Genomic DNA, 14,231 nt, shown 5'->3' with positions numbered 1-14,231 from the left:
CCAGGGAATCGAGCGGCGGCGCTGAGCGGCGATTGGCGGCGCGCGGACGGCCCCGCCCCGCCCCTCACATGACCGCTGGCGAGGTTTTTGTCGCGCCCGCTCGCCCCGGCCGCTCGCCGTGCCCCGGTGTCTCCGCCGCCGGCACCGGCACCGGCACCATGGGCCCGCGCCGCTCCGCCGCCTCCTCCTGCCACCGCCTCCTCCTGCCGCTGCTGCTGCTCGGCGTCTCTGGTGAGCGGGGCAGCGCCTGGGCCCGGGGGAGGGGAGTTGGTGTCGGGTGTCCCCGCGGGCTCGTGCCGCTCCCCGCCCTCGCCCCGTCACGCACATGACGCGGCGCGCGGGCACCGGGGGTCCCGGGGGGTCCCGGGGCCGCCTCGGCCTCGCGGCGCCTTCAGGGGGGCGGCCCCGGGGCGGAGGCGCCACCGCTGCCGCCCTTCCCGCGCTGCCACCCACAGGAGGGGAGGGGGCAGCGGGGGGGCCGGAGCCCCGCACCGCCCGGGCCCGGCGGCTGGAGCGGCACCGTGCCGGGGAGGCCGGGAGCCTCGGGGTGCTTCCGCCGAGGGCCGTGGCCCGGCAGCCGGGACGGCGGGCCCGTCCGCGCGGCCCGGCCAGGCCGTCCTGTCAGCGCTTCTCGGCGTGGGGCCGCGGGCGCGGCAGCGGCTCTGCCGGCATTTACCGCGTCAGGAATACAACAGCTGGGAAAAGTTCTCTTAAAACGCAAAGGGAATTTAATGCCCGTGTCTTTTGAGCTAGAAATCGTGGAAACGCAACGAAGGCATGCTGACCCCATCTCTTAGGGGTCAGCTTGGGTCGTAATCACTGATACAGCACATAAAATAATAGACCCTGGTCTAGAAGCAGCACATTGGTCAAGTGCTGTGTTTGTGCCCTTTGGTTTACACAGTGTGTCACCGGAAAGCTGATGCTTATTTCAGAGTCAGAATTCTAAATTGGAAGGGACTTGAAGGATCAGCCAGTTCGGCCTTTCTTGGCAAAAGCACAGTCTAGACAAGATAGCTCAACACCCTGTCCAGCCAAATCTTAAAAGTGTCCAGTGTTGAGCACTCAGCTCTTTGGGATTATTAGTTTATGTCAGGTAAACAGACTATAAAACATTGTCTGTTTTTGCCAGCTTTGACAATTTTGTGATGTGCTTCCTGTTTTTGATAGTTTTTAGAAATCTAGCTATTCTTTCAATGTCTGGTAAGTTGAATATGATCCTTATATAATTTACTGCTTTGTGATGAGCTGTTCTCTTAAGTGGTTCTAGAAAATGAAGTAAAAACAATGTCTTAACAGCTAATAATCATATCTTACAGGTTTTTTCCAGTCCTATGCAGTTGAAGTAGATATAAAGGATGCTTCTAATGCTACATGCCTGTATGCAGACTGGATGATGAGGTTCTTGATAACATATGAATCAAACAATGGTGATTATGTAAGTATTTGGGAGTAACTCATGCTGAGAACTGGATTTTGACCTGGATAAAAGTTTAAGCTCTTTTATGTAAGGTGTTTGATTTCTTACTTTTTTTTACTAAGTCAGTTGAGAAGAATATTCCTACATAGTCCTTATAAAATAAAGAATAAGTTCTCAGTCATACAAATGAATGAAAGTACCCTGTTGTTCTTACTTAAATGATATACACAAAACTCACCAAGTCTCACCAGTGTAGTTATGTTCTTAGCCCAAGCAGTAAATGTAATTGCAGCTCAACATGATCAAGATTTACAACCAAGTTAGAGTTATACTTTTGTATTTAAATCTGATACGGCTCCTTTCTCAGGCAGGTGTCAGGAAGTCTTTATCATAATTTTCCAGAATAACCTAAAATAATCTCACCTTGCACAAGGTTTCAGCTAACTCCAGGAAGTTTATAGTGTTGTTATGGGGAAGAGCTGCATGTGAATGCATTTGAAATTATCCTTTTATTCTAGAAAACCACAACCCTGAATTTGTCATCAAGTGTGACACACAATGGAAGCATCTGTGGCAATGACACACAAGCTGCCCTTCTGGCAGTGCAGTTTGGAGAAGGCCATTCTTGGAGCATGAACATCACAAAAAACAATGAAACTTACCAGGGAGACTTCATCACACTGACGTACAACACAAATGATACTGCTGTGTTTCCTGATGCTAAAAGAAAAGGTAATATTCGGTGTAGAATCTGACTTGCAAAGCAATCTCAGCCAGAAGTGTCAGACCTCATATACCTGACCTGGCTTGGCTTTTGTGAAGTAAGGAGGAATGCAGGAGTTAGTAATGAATGCAATGAGTTCTGTACCACGTGCTGCCAACTGCTGTTCCTTGTACCTGCCTGCTGGGTAACAATGCAGGCCGAATGGCTTCACTGTGTAATTCCTGTAAGTGGAAGAGAAGGGGAAGGATAAACAGCTTTGATCAGTGAGGTGCTGGTACACAGCAGGTGCATGGAAGATCAATTTTTGTGTGCACTGCTTGACCTGCCTTGCCAAGCAATACAGTGTTAGGCCGTCTGTGTACGAACACCTGCTAATAATAGAATTTTTTTCTCCTTAAAAAGTTAAGTAAAACGGTTCACCTTTCTAATGGCTTGTCTAGTTCCATAAGCTTGGTTACTCCTGCATTACCTAGCACTTCAGGTCAGGACACATAGGGAAAGCATTCAAGAAAGCTCAAGACTGCTAAACTTAATTATCTCTTAGTCTTTGTCTTACAAAATTATATAAAGTGTTACACTATCTCTAAGTTCTTGTAGTGTATACGACATTAAAACATTTGTGTTTATTTGTAGGACCAGTTACTGTTCTTGTGAAGGATCCTTTGCATCCAGTTCAACTGAATACTGTCTTCGTGTGTCATAATTCCTACTTTTTTGAAGCAGAAAATATAACGCAGATTTTCTGGAATGTTACTGTGCAGGCTTTTGTTCAGAATGGCACAGTCAGTAAAAAAGGTAAGCATTTCAGTTTGTGAAAGAGCTTTTTTGTATTGTACCTTAGTGCAGGGAGCAAAGTCCCATAATAAAAAATCTGCCAATTCTAAGATGTGCTGTGTTTAATAATATTCATGTAAATATGCTCTAGTATTTCTTTCCTTGTTCCTGGAAAAATAGATTAGGAGAACAGATTTGGTAGTGTGCTGTAATGTGGATTGTTTTCATGCCAAGGTGGGATTCTTCTCAAGTGTGTATTCCAGTAATTGGGGTATTAAGCATAAGCACTTCAGAACTACTGTTGCTGAGTAAATCATTTGAGTTTGAGGGGTTTTAGCTGACTGCCTTCCACTTCCAGTGCTGGCCTCTGCTGTTGCATTTGAATAGTCCAGAGCCTGTTGTCTCATCTCATAGCTCAGAAGAGAGACGGGCACATCATCCTGCTGCATATAACATAATAGGGTCACTTACTTGGTCTACAGCAAATACCTGTCATACATTTATAACAACTTAACTGTCTTTGTGTGTTTTGCTTCCATGTGTCACAGGCAAGTGGTACTGAGTGTGGTTTTAAAACTGAGTGTTACAGAATTTCTGAGACTAAGTGACAGGTATCTTTGTCTGAGTAATAAGACTTCAATAACATTTCAGCAATGAAATGGTGATTAAAATGTCTTTTCAGAGTCTAGATGTCCTGCTGATAGACCTACTTCTGCACCTACTATTCCACCTACTATTGCCAATGTAACTACTGCATCTACCACTACTTTGTCTCCTGCTCCAACAAGTGCTCCCAAACCTGTGGAGAATCCAGACACAGGAAATTATTCTCTTAAAAGTGGAAATAAAACTTGTTTCCTGGCGACTGTGGGGCTGCAGCTGAATGTTACCCAAAACAAGGTGCTTCTATTTTCTTTTTGAAGAGTAGGAGTTGCTGTAGTTATTTGGTGTAAAATGTGAATGCAGGGAATTTGCTTTGTACGCTGCTGGCTGTCCAGAACTGCTTCTAAGCATTGTATGTAGCATCTCTCTGGCTACAGAATGGTTTTGTTGCGTTACACCTGCCTTCAAAAACCTTACATAGAGTCAACAGAATATGATATTGGGAATACCTTTAACATGATTAAGTCTGGAACTTTCTTAGCTGTTACGGCTGCTGTTTCCTGCAGATACTGTCTTTCTCCTCAGAGGGTAGCCTGTTGTGTTAGGGAGCAAAGTGACGCTTCTCAAGCAATTTGTTTGTTTCAGTGCTGCCAGCATGTAAATTTAACTCAAACAGCCTTGGTTCCATAGCAGCCAAGCTTAGCTTTTCCTGCTGTCATATTTACAACAAGCTCTTCTAACCCAAGACTGTTCCTGACTGAGACAATGTATTCCAAAGGCAGCTGAATATCTTTGATGTGCTTTGTCTGTATTTCAGCCTCTTCTGATCAACATCAATCCAAAGACAACTGTTGCAGATGGTGCCTGTGGTAACACAACAGCCACTCTGAAATTGAATGACGGAAATAGCACGCTGATTGGTTTCACATTTGCTGTTGTAAGTAACTTCTTTTACTTTAAACTAATTTTTTCATTTAAACAGCATGCATGGTGATCACCATTTTAGAATAAAATCCTCCTGTTGCTTGCTGGTGGTAGGCTGTTCCCATATGGGAGGTGGAACTGGCCAGCTGAGTGCCTCAAGACAAATGAAGAACTGGGTTAAAGTTGTAGAAAATGTAAGACTGGTAAATGTGTTGACTTTTGTAAAGCTCATGTTTGTAAGGTTATAAGTGCAGAATTGCACACTGACACTTGGTTCTTGCTTCTTGAACAGAAAAATACAAGTGCAAGTGTACAAAAATTTTATCTGAGGGAGGTGAATGTTACACTGCTCAACCATCTGAATGGTTCTGGTAAGAAACAGTATCTGCCTTAAATGTAATATTTTGTTCAATGTCTACATCAAATACTTATGGGTTTTTTTTGTCAGTGTTGTTCATGCTTACTGTTAGCTCCTACTTTATGTCTAGAAGTTGGTATAAACAAAAATAATAAGCAGAAATGTCTGTAAGAGTTACTTTAAACAGCAGTGTGGGACCAGTCTACTATTCCTGAAACTTCTGCTAATGTAAATTAGATTGTGCACTGTAGATTAAAAGGGCTTCTTTATAACTCTTTTCAGTAACGTAATTTTTTGTGGTATGAAATACAATGGTACCAACTTTGAAGCTTTTTTCCTAAACTAGATGTTGTCTTTTTTGAAGATGCTGCTGTATCTTCCAACCACTCGTACTTAACTCTCACTAAAGAAAAGCCAGTCCTTCAAAAACCAAAGCATACTTTTTTCCCCCAACTATCATATGTTTTTGTGTTTTTTTCCTTTAATTGCTTATCATAGCTACAGCAATTAAAGAGCATTAAAGGTAAAACACTTACAACTCTGCAACACTGAGAGTGGAGGTACAATGAAAACCTGATGTCATATACATATGAGAGGATACTGCAAAGTAGTTCAGTCCCTGATTTCTGGTTAAGCAGATCAATCCCACTTTGCACTACTTTGTTTTTGAGACTAGTCAGTGTTGAAGTGTTGGCCCCTCTAGATTCAGCCACTCAGTCTTATTGTATTAGCAACTGTCTTGCATTTTAAGTGAACATGCGATTCCCTTTCTCTTTTTTTCGTTCTTTGTTTAGTCATTTCAAGTGCAGATAACAGCAATTTCAGCAAGTGGGATGCTTTCCTTGGTAGCTCTTACATGTGCCGAAAAGAGCAAACTCTTCAGATAAATGAAGATGTTCAAGTACATACTTTTAATCTATGGATTCAGCCATTCCTTGTGGAGGCAAATAAGTTTGCTACAGGTAAGAGTTTTGGTGATGCTTGCAAAATTTTTACTTGCTAAAATGCACCGGCATTAGGTACAAGCACTTTATCTCAGAAGCTCGTTCCAATTTTTTTTAATGTTTAGATATACATGGAATGAAGAGAAGTTCTGAGACTGACATTCAAGTTCAAGCAGAGCTTTGTTCTCTCTTAAAAAATGTGTGTTAAGTGTGTGGTTCTCCTTCACAAAACTTCAGTGAACTAGAGCCACTGAAGGGGGACTTAAGCATTGCTGTGCAGAATAGAAGTTACCTGACAACATCTTGACATACAGCTTTTTGTAGCTCAGATATATAAGAAAATCGAACTGAACTTTTGCAGAAGTGAACTTTGGGAATATTGTTAGGTGTTTTGTTTCTTTTTACCTGTCAGTCCGAGGAATAGGAGTATTGGGAAAGAATGAACTGTCAGAGCTTCTTTGAGAGGCAGTATTGAATATTCAGAACTAAAGAGAGATTCTGAGATGTTTGTTTGCTGCATTATCTTGAGTGGAGAAAACAGAAATGTCTTAAATTACCTCTTAATAGTTAGTGTAAACTGGTCTTTGTGCTCAATGCTAATACTTGCAGCACAGTCTTATTGGACTAGACTGAAAAGTTCTGTTTTTAGACAGAAGTAAGATAACTCTCCAGATGTGTGTAGGGTAAACAGTCTTTCTAAAGACTTAAGGACCCATTTCATTCTATCGTTAAAGTTGCAGCTGGTTTTCTTCTAATTACGGTTATTTTATCTGTGTAACATGTCTTTATTCTGCATAGATTCTTGGTACGAAATCTAGGTCACTTTTTATGCTTAATGAGTGAAAGTGCCAACCAGACTTGCCTTAAGTATGAAATAGATAAGCCTGGTTCTTGAATGCAGGAGAAAGGCTGCTCCCTTGCCTAGTGCAGATGTTGTGCACAGAACACTTGTACACCCTTAACTTGCTATAGGTTATCAGTGCTTAAATTAATTATAATGCTTAAATATGCTAAGTGTATCAGTTAGACCTCTGCAGTTCTTTCTCTCTTAGTTTAAATAATACTTGATTTTTTAACACCTTTGTATTAAGGAAAACAGATTTTTATACCACACTTGGCAAGTATTCTGTCTTTATTTATTCCTTATTGCAACCTTTTTCTCACCTACAGCCCAGGAGTGTTCGCTGGATGATGACAGCATTCTAATCCCAATTGTAGTTGGTGCTGCACTTGCTGTCTTGATTGCCATTATAGTGGTTGCTTACATAATTGGCAGAAGAAAAAGCTATGCTGGATATCAAACTTTGTGAATCTCAGTGTGATTCCTGTTATGATTTCATTCTAAATAAAGCAAGTGCAAGTTCTGAAGTCAAAAAGATCCAAAACTTAGGAGTAATTACTAGCCACAGCTAATTGAAGTTGAGAAACAAAGGGAGACTGTTTATCTCAGATGAAGCAGAACTACACTTTATTTTCCTGCCCTAAGAAGACGATGTGGGTTTCATAGCTGTTTTGAAGATGTCAAATACTGGATGAATTGCTAGGCTAAGGATTTTATCTTGCAAAAATCCTAAAGCATTTAGGATTTATTTCTGCTTTTTACAAATACTAGCCTGAAACCAGAACATGTTCTGAACTGATGTGCATTGGGCATCTCCCAGAATAGCATAGAATTTGTACTTGCTTCTCTCCTCTACGTTCCTTAGTTGTTGTCGTAATTGTGGGTTAAGCTGGCAGCATTAGTCACTCTGTTGACTTGTATAATATTTAACAAGGATTGTCTAATGCCCAATAGCTCGTTTTCCATAGGATTGAACTTCAGGCTGGTGATTAAGTGATCTCTTGAAGTGGCAGCAGTAACTTACTTGCCTTTGTTAGGATTTGAGTAATTTACTCTTGCCTTGGTGTAATTTCAGGAATCATTCCTGTACCATGGCTGTACAACAAAATGAGTAATCTGCCAAATGGTGAATATATGGGAAGACTTCAGTGCCACTTCCAGATGCTTTCAAAAAAAAACATGTTAGGCACTGAATTCTTTATTATACATTCATTGGCAGTCATCTAAAATACTCATCTAAGGCAGACTTCTGCTAAATTAATGCAAGCTTTTTTTTGCTGGCATCAGTTTAAAGGGAATAACCTTTCTAAATATTCCAGAACTTTAAAGTGCACTTAACTTCATACCATATTCTGCACAGAACTGGTCTGTCTTGTTGTTTTGAATGACCATTGTTTAAAGATGCTTTCATTTAATGAGCCAGTATCTGTTGTTGCAGCTTGAGCTGTTTTTAAATCTTCATCTTGAGTGGTTCTCTGCCAGTCAAAGTTCACATTATAACTGCCCGCCATTGGCACTCTGAATGTTTAACGTACTTTTTGTTGGATTGTTTGTGGTGTAGCATTTATTAATGTAAAGAATGCAAAAGCCAAACAAGTCTGAGATGGACCCACAACACCTGTTTTTCCTTGCTGTATGGAAAGAATAACTAGGTTAAAAAAGTGCAGTGCAACTGGACTGTTCTTAAACTGCAGCTCTGTAGAGACTAACCCTTGATGCACAACTTTTCTCTGAGCTCCTTGTGCTGTAATACATATTCTTACTGCATGGAAAAAAAAGAAACAAAGAAGTCTTTTAGACTTTTAGATAATTGTGGCTTTTTTGCATATGTCATAACACGAGCTGCCTAAACTAGTTATTTAATGAACATAACATTGTCTCCCCCTTTAGAATGAGTTTAGCCTGCATCAAAGCTGCTCTAGTGTTTTATTAGTGTTCTCTAGGGTTGTAGAGATGTCTGTGGCATGTTTGTGTACAAATCATAAAATACACTTCTTTCAGTAATGGTTTGGGTTTGGTTTTGGTTTTTTTTTTTTGTAAAGACAGTTTACTCTTGACACTAGCCAAGGAAGCATGTATGGGTGGATAATGCTTACTATAGCTTGTAGTCTACAGCTTGAATTTTGCATCAGTTACTGAAATGCATTTTAATGAAAGTGGGGAACTGCTATAAATTTAATCGTGAAACAAGCTTCAAGACTTACCATTTTCATTTTTAAAAATTGGTCTCATGACTTTCATATTAATATATCCTCAAATGCAGAAGTTCATATAGATTTTTTAGCGCTTTTTTTTTTTTTTTTTTGTGAGTGATGTTCAGTGGCACCAGTTAAACATGCATTTCTGTTAAGGAGTAATCATCACACTATTCTTCTGACCTTGCAAATTTTTGAACTGTACACAGTTTCCAAGTTAATATAAAGTTTCCAAGATAATATAGAAGATTCATGCAAACTGCTTCCTAAAATCAACATTAGAAATACCATTACAAAAACCTGTGTAAGTATATTGGCTCAGACTTTTAAGTACTCCTAGACTGATGTGCAGGTAACTGGTTCAAAAAACATCAGTTTCATCTGACTTCCTGTTGTTATAAAACCACTAGTTTTCCTGTATGTATTGCTCCATAGGGAACTGTCAATCTGTTTAACCTGTGCTCTAAAAAATAAAGATTGTTCTATTTCTTAAGGAAACTTGTTCACATTTTTTAACTGATTTGAAAACAGACGTCTTGTATTGTCTTTTTTTAAAGAAAATAAACTCAATGAGTAAGGTGAACTCTAATCAGTCTGTATCTGAGATTCTGTTACACAGCTGGTTTTGTTCTGATCTGTGGAAACAGCATTTAAATTGTGGATGTACTTAACAGCCGTGGATGTGGAATATTAATGTGTAAAACCTATTATAGAGTGTGGTTTGTTTAGTACCTTATACACAGTTTACTAAATATTGTATTCTAAAATGTCAGTATTTCTGATATTTTAGGTTAAAGATGTCATGCTAATAGTCCTCAAAAGTAGCATTTCTAGCCAGTGAATGATGGGATTTGGATTTTGGAAGGGGCATTTTCTTTGTTCATTTGTTCCTTATTTTGGTTTTTTGTTTGGCTGGTTTTTAAATTTTATTTACCACAGTGTTCTCTATTCCTTAGCATACATTGATAAAACACAAACTTCGGGGCTATTGGTTGAATCTTATGACTGGAATTAAAAGGGAAGGCAGCTTTTATACGGGAGCTAAAAAAATTTTGGGCAAAAAATTTCTGGCTTTTTTGAATGGAGACACATTCAGATACGTCAGTCAAAAAAGGTGTTCCTGCTGGCCCTGCCGTGTGTTGGGCTGTAGTTCCCAATTCTGCACTTGAAGACACCCCTCTGAAGCTTCCAAACACTGTACAGTAGCCATACCTGGATAGATGTGTGCCAGCAAGGATGGAATGTTCCTGGTATGAAACCTTTACCCCCTTTTCACCCTGGGAATTCCCTGTAACAGTGCCATAGTGTGATGTGCACTGCAGCCATCTCCTTCCTTTGAAGAAGAGAGGGAATTTCTGTCACTGCCTGCTGGGCTCCTTCATCCTTAGCAAATAATATTTAGTGTTAGTGTTTAGTGACCCATTACCCTGTATATAGCAAATTGTCTCTGTTAGTGGACAAAGATGACTAAACATCAAATGCATGTCTCTCTTTAAGATGTTTAAATATTTTCTCAGTCAGAATATTTTGAAATAGCTGTATAAGGTGCATAGTTTCTTTCCTCTTGTTTTTTGGTTATTTTTCCTTCCAAGTGTTGCTCTACTTGGCAGTAGGTCCCTTCAGATAATCCAAGTTCAGCATTTTCGGCTGTTGAGCCTCCACGTGTTGTTCTCCTTGCTCTTAGTCGATGGCTTTGTGTAGTGTTTCAGGAAGGGGCCATGGCAAGTGTGTGCTGGACTGTAATAAGCTAAAGCAAGACAATACATTTCCCATAATTAATGCTGATTCAATGAAAAACAGCAGTTTGAGGAAGCATTTATGCTGTGTGTGATGCTCTCTCCTAATTAAAAACTCAAAATAGTTTTATGAGGAGTGCTGCTTTATGAAACACATGTAAGTCAGGCACCATTCCATTACTGGAGAACCCAGGCATGGCCTCCTGCTGTACCAAACCTCTCCTGGCACAGGCAGGTGGAGCTCTGCTCTCCTTACAAACAGGTTATGATGCCAAGCCCTGCCCCTGAGTTTGAAAACAGTTCCCAGCGTGGTTTGCTAATCATTGATGAGTGGTTTTACCAGCAAGGAGCTCCTCACATGTTTTACAGCCTGTACATTAAAAACCACTCTAGTGTTATGGATGTCTCTTCTACTTTTCCCTCAGATGTGGATTTCAGTGAGGTCTATGTAGGTCTCAGCTGAAACTATTAACCCTTTATCTTGGAAAATAAAGTTACCCACCTCAATGGAGTCTGTCAGTGTTTTCCATGTGGTGCCTGGAGCCACATTTATCTTGGCTGTCTATTGTAGGTCTTACTAAGTTTTTGCTTTGTTACTTGGATTGTCCCTTACATCTTCATGTCTAGAACCCAGAGGAGTGCTGGTGACTGGAGGGTTGGGAAGACCTCTGGACAAGGCAGTAATACACCACTGTAGGGTTTTTGTTGATTTATTGCTGCTAACTCTGAGGTGTGATCAGCTAATGCATGCTCAGACTGCTGGTTTATCCTCACATTCCTAATCTATCCTCTGCTTGCTAGAGGAAGCTGAAATTAAATGTACAAATCAGAAGAAATACATTACCAATATAAAGGATGTGTGTAGTAAATGTGTTTAAATAAATCAATCTTTCCATCAACTCAATATTAATTTTATTTTACATGTATTATTGTATTTAATACAATGTAATTTCTCAAAAATGCCTGTTTGCTCCTTCCTTTCTTTGGTTTCTAATACTTGATTTCCCTTACTAATTTATTCTCCCTTGCTTTTTTTTGTTTTTCTTCTTTCTACAGCTGAAGAATGCATTGCTGATTCTGACCTGAACTTTCTTATTCCCATCGCAGTGGGCGTGGTGCTTGGATTCCTTATCATTCTTGTCTTTATCTCTTACATCATTGGAAGAAGAAAAAGTCGTACTGGCTATCAGTCTGTATAATCTCTGAATTCCATCTCTGTTCTACCTTCCCTGTTCTTTTCCCTTTCCCAGACTTCCTGACCTGCTCCTTAAAAGAAAAACAAATTAATTCAAGGTTTCTTTATTTAAAGAAGTTAAAAGGGTTGATGACAGAATAACAGTCACCTCCTGACAGAATAACATGCCATGGGTCTGAAGATGAGTTGCAGGAGCTACTGTATGACTTTGGAGAAAATAAGTGTTCTGAGGTCCAGAGAATTTGACCATAGTTGGTGTGTTCCTGTGGGAAGTGTGATTATTTTTAGCAAAGACACCTACAAAACTTTCTGTCATTTAATCTTTTTATACAAGAGAATTTCTAGATGCCTACAGCTTGTCTTGGTTAATGCTACAGCTAAAACTAATTAAAAGTGTGAATGTTATGTCAAGAGGGACTGTACATGCAGTGGGGAAATGAATACCCAGTTCTCAACAGACTTCTGTTGGGAGCTTGGCATATGGCTGTTCTTGTGAATCAGCCTGAATTTCCTATTCCTTCTGAATGTAAAAGTAGTACCTGATCTCAATAATACCCTGACATATGAGAAGAACATCTGATTTTTCTAGTAAATTCTTTTATTTAACATCATATGGAGAAGCTGACTGCTAATGTAAGTTGAATAGATTTGCATTACCATGGTGTCTAATTTGCGAAGATAAGGTTCTGGTCTGGAGAATTTTGGCTACTCAGAAAAGGCCAGTCTGCTGAAGGAAATGTCTCCTGTGCTATTTCGTTGAACTGAATTTTTCCTTTTGTTCTGAGCTCAATTGTGAAATGAGGGTGGGAGGCTGGAATTTCACTGGCTGCAGTTTCTCTCAGCTTTGATTCTGAACATAAAAGAAACTACACAGCATTGGTCCATGTGAGGCTCAAAAGTATTTTGAGAGAACTCAAACTGGCTAAGAACACATTGCTCAGAGATTCCTGCAGTTTCTTTGGACAGCTTTCATAGGTTAATAGGTTTCATAGGGATCACTGAAAAGCTATGATCTCTGAATGCAAGTGGACATATAAAACCTTTCAGGTTTGATAGAATTAATCTGCTTTTAACTTCCTTATTATTGCTGTCTCAGTGTAAGAGCACAAACTTTTTAGCATGAGGAATGCTGTTCATAAAGCAGAAATGAGTATTATGTATAATGAAGAAAGTGACTTCCAAAGGAATAAGAGCATCTTACCTGTTTGAAGATGCTTTCTTTATTATTAGTGCCATACCTTTCCACTTCAATGTTCCATATCTAAACTGTACAAAAATCGAATTTAGTAGTTTGTGGTTGTGTTCTGCTTCAATCCCATCAGGTTCATGTTGATGAAATGAAAGAAACCTCTTGCTCTCGAAAGCTTTTTGGTCCATCTTGGCAAAAGCCATTTGCAGCCAATAAACCTTGAGGGCACACAAAGTTCTGTCCTCTGCAGCAGGTGTTTACTAAAGCTGCTTCAATATTTAATCTCTCTGTGCATTGACCCTGTACCCATGTTGTGGGAAAAGCACCTTCAGTAATTCACATACACAAAGGTGACAGTCAGCACTGATGTTTAAGCAACTCACAATATCTGTGTGTTCAGGGAAGGGAGTTGTCCAAAGAGTTAGTTTTGATGTTTGAGTAATACCAATTATTCTTGTCCTCACAGTGACCAAAGATACACTCTACCTGATTCTGACAAAAGTAATTCTATAGTACAAAATGGGCTCTTGTACCAAGTTGTCTTTTTTTTTATAGGAACGTAGTTAAATGCTGCTGAATTGGACTGTGTGCTTTAGGTTTGGTTGTCTTGGTCTCTTGTACTGTACCTTTGCTCTCGCAATACTTGATTTCCCTGCCAGTGTTAAATGGAATTATTTCAGGTGGCATTTTATGAGTACACCCACTTTTCAGTGTGGTGCTTCTCTGTTGCCAGCAGATGGATCACAGCTATGTTTTCATGCTGAGATTGCAGACTGGAGTATTTAATATCACTTTTGCTAGGCTATCTTAGTGAAATGTGGTCATTTTCTAGATGCAAACACGTACACATATATATTTTGTATATATGTAGAAAGTATTATTTTGAGCTTCAACAGAAGTCAAAAATTGATCCAGCACTTTAAGATTGTTACAGCATGAAGAGTGGTGTCTACAATTTTCCCGATCTTAAAATGACTGTACAACTATGCTGACAGCAGAATATAATAAAGTTAATTTTTGTGTTTATAAAGCTCTGTTTCAGTGTAAATAGACATGAATGCCACTTCTGAGAGCTTTTCCAGAGGGGCTGTCAATGTGCTTGGATCTGGATGTTTGTCGGGAAACAGAAGCTTTTGCTTCTAAGCTATTCACAGATTTACATCCAAATCAGTTGATTTTTGTGTTGGTTTGGTCAAAGCATGGATCTAGCACCTGCTAAAGATGGGACCTCTTCCAGCAGAATCCTTCCAATAGACAGATAGGGAATAGATATTAAATAAAGTTTTATCTTGTTTCTAGTGTGAAGGCTGTTAATTTAATAGCATGAA

The 14,231-nt window shown here is 39.8% G+C and overlaps 1 protein-coding gene across 2 annotated transcripts; it reads left to right on the top strand.

Annotated features, from left to right (window-relative positions):
- Positions 1-65: 65 nt before the first annotated feature.
- LAMP2 (lysosome associated membrane protein 2) lies at positions 66-14,204 on the top strand. 2 transcript variants are annotated; one of them, XM_014255308.2, is made up of 9 exons: positions 66-231; positions 1,320-1,438; positions 1,939-2,152; positions 2,778-2,939; positions 3,601-3,818; positions 4,339-4,458; positions 4,738-4,816; positions 5,598-5,765; positions 11,576-14,204. In XM_014255308.2, the coding sequence occupies exons 1-9, from the start codon at positions 69-71 to the stop codon at positions 11,716-11,718; spliced, it is 1,386 nt and encodes a 461-aa protein (XP_014110783.2). In that variant the 5' UTR covers positions 66-68; the 3' UTR covers positions 11,719-14,204. The 2 variants fall into 2 exon arrangements, with proteins under 2 accessions (XP_014110783.2, XP_005526274.3); XM_005526217.3 differs by lacking the exon at positions 11,576-14,204 and adding an exon at positions 6,918-9,281 and having other exon boundaries at positions 68-231.
- Positions 14,205-14,231: the final 27 nt, after the last annotated feature.

This window comes from Pseudopodoces humilis, chromosome 15, assembly GCF_049639895.1.
Source record: "Pseudopodoces humilis isolate 2021_Gansu_Grassland_sample_001 chromosome 15, ASM4963989v1, whole genome shotgun sequence".
Taxonomy (NCBI): domain Eukaryota; kingdom Metazoa; phylum Chordata; class Aves; order Passeriformes; family Paridae; genus Pseudopodoces; species Pseudopodoces humilis.
The sequence above is the reverse complement of the archived record's forward strand: the minus strand, read 5'-3'. Positions and strand labels throughout refer to the sequence as shown.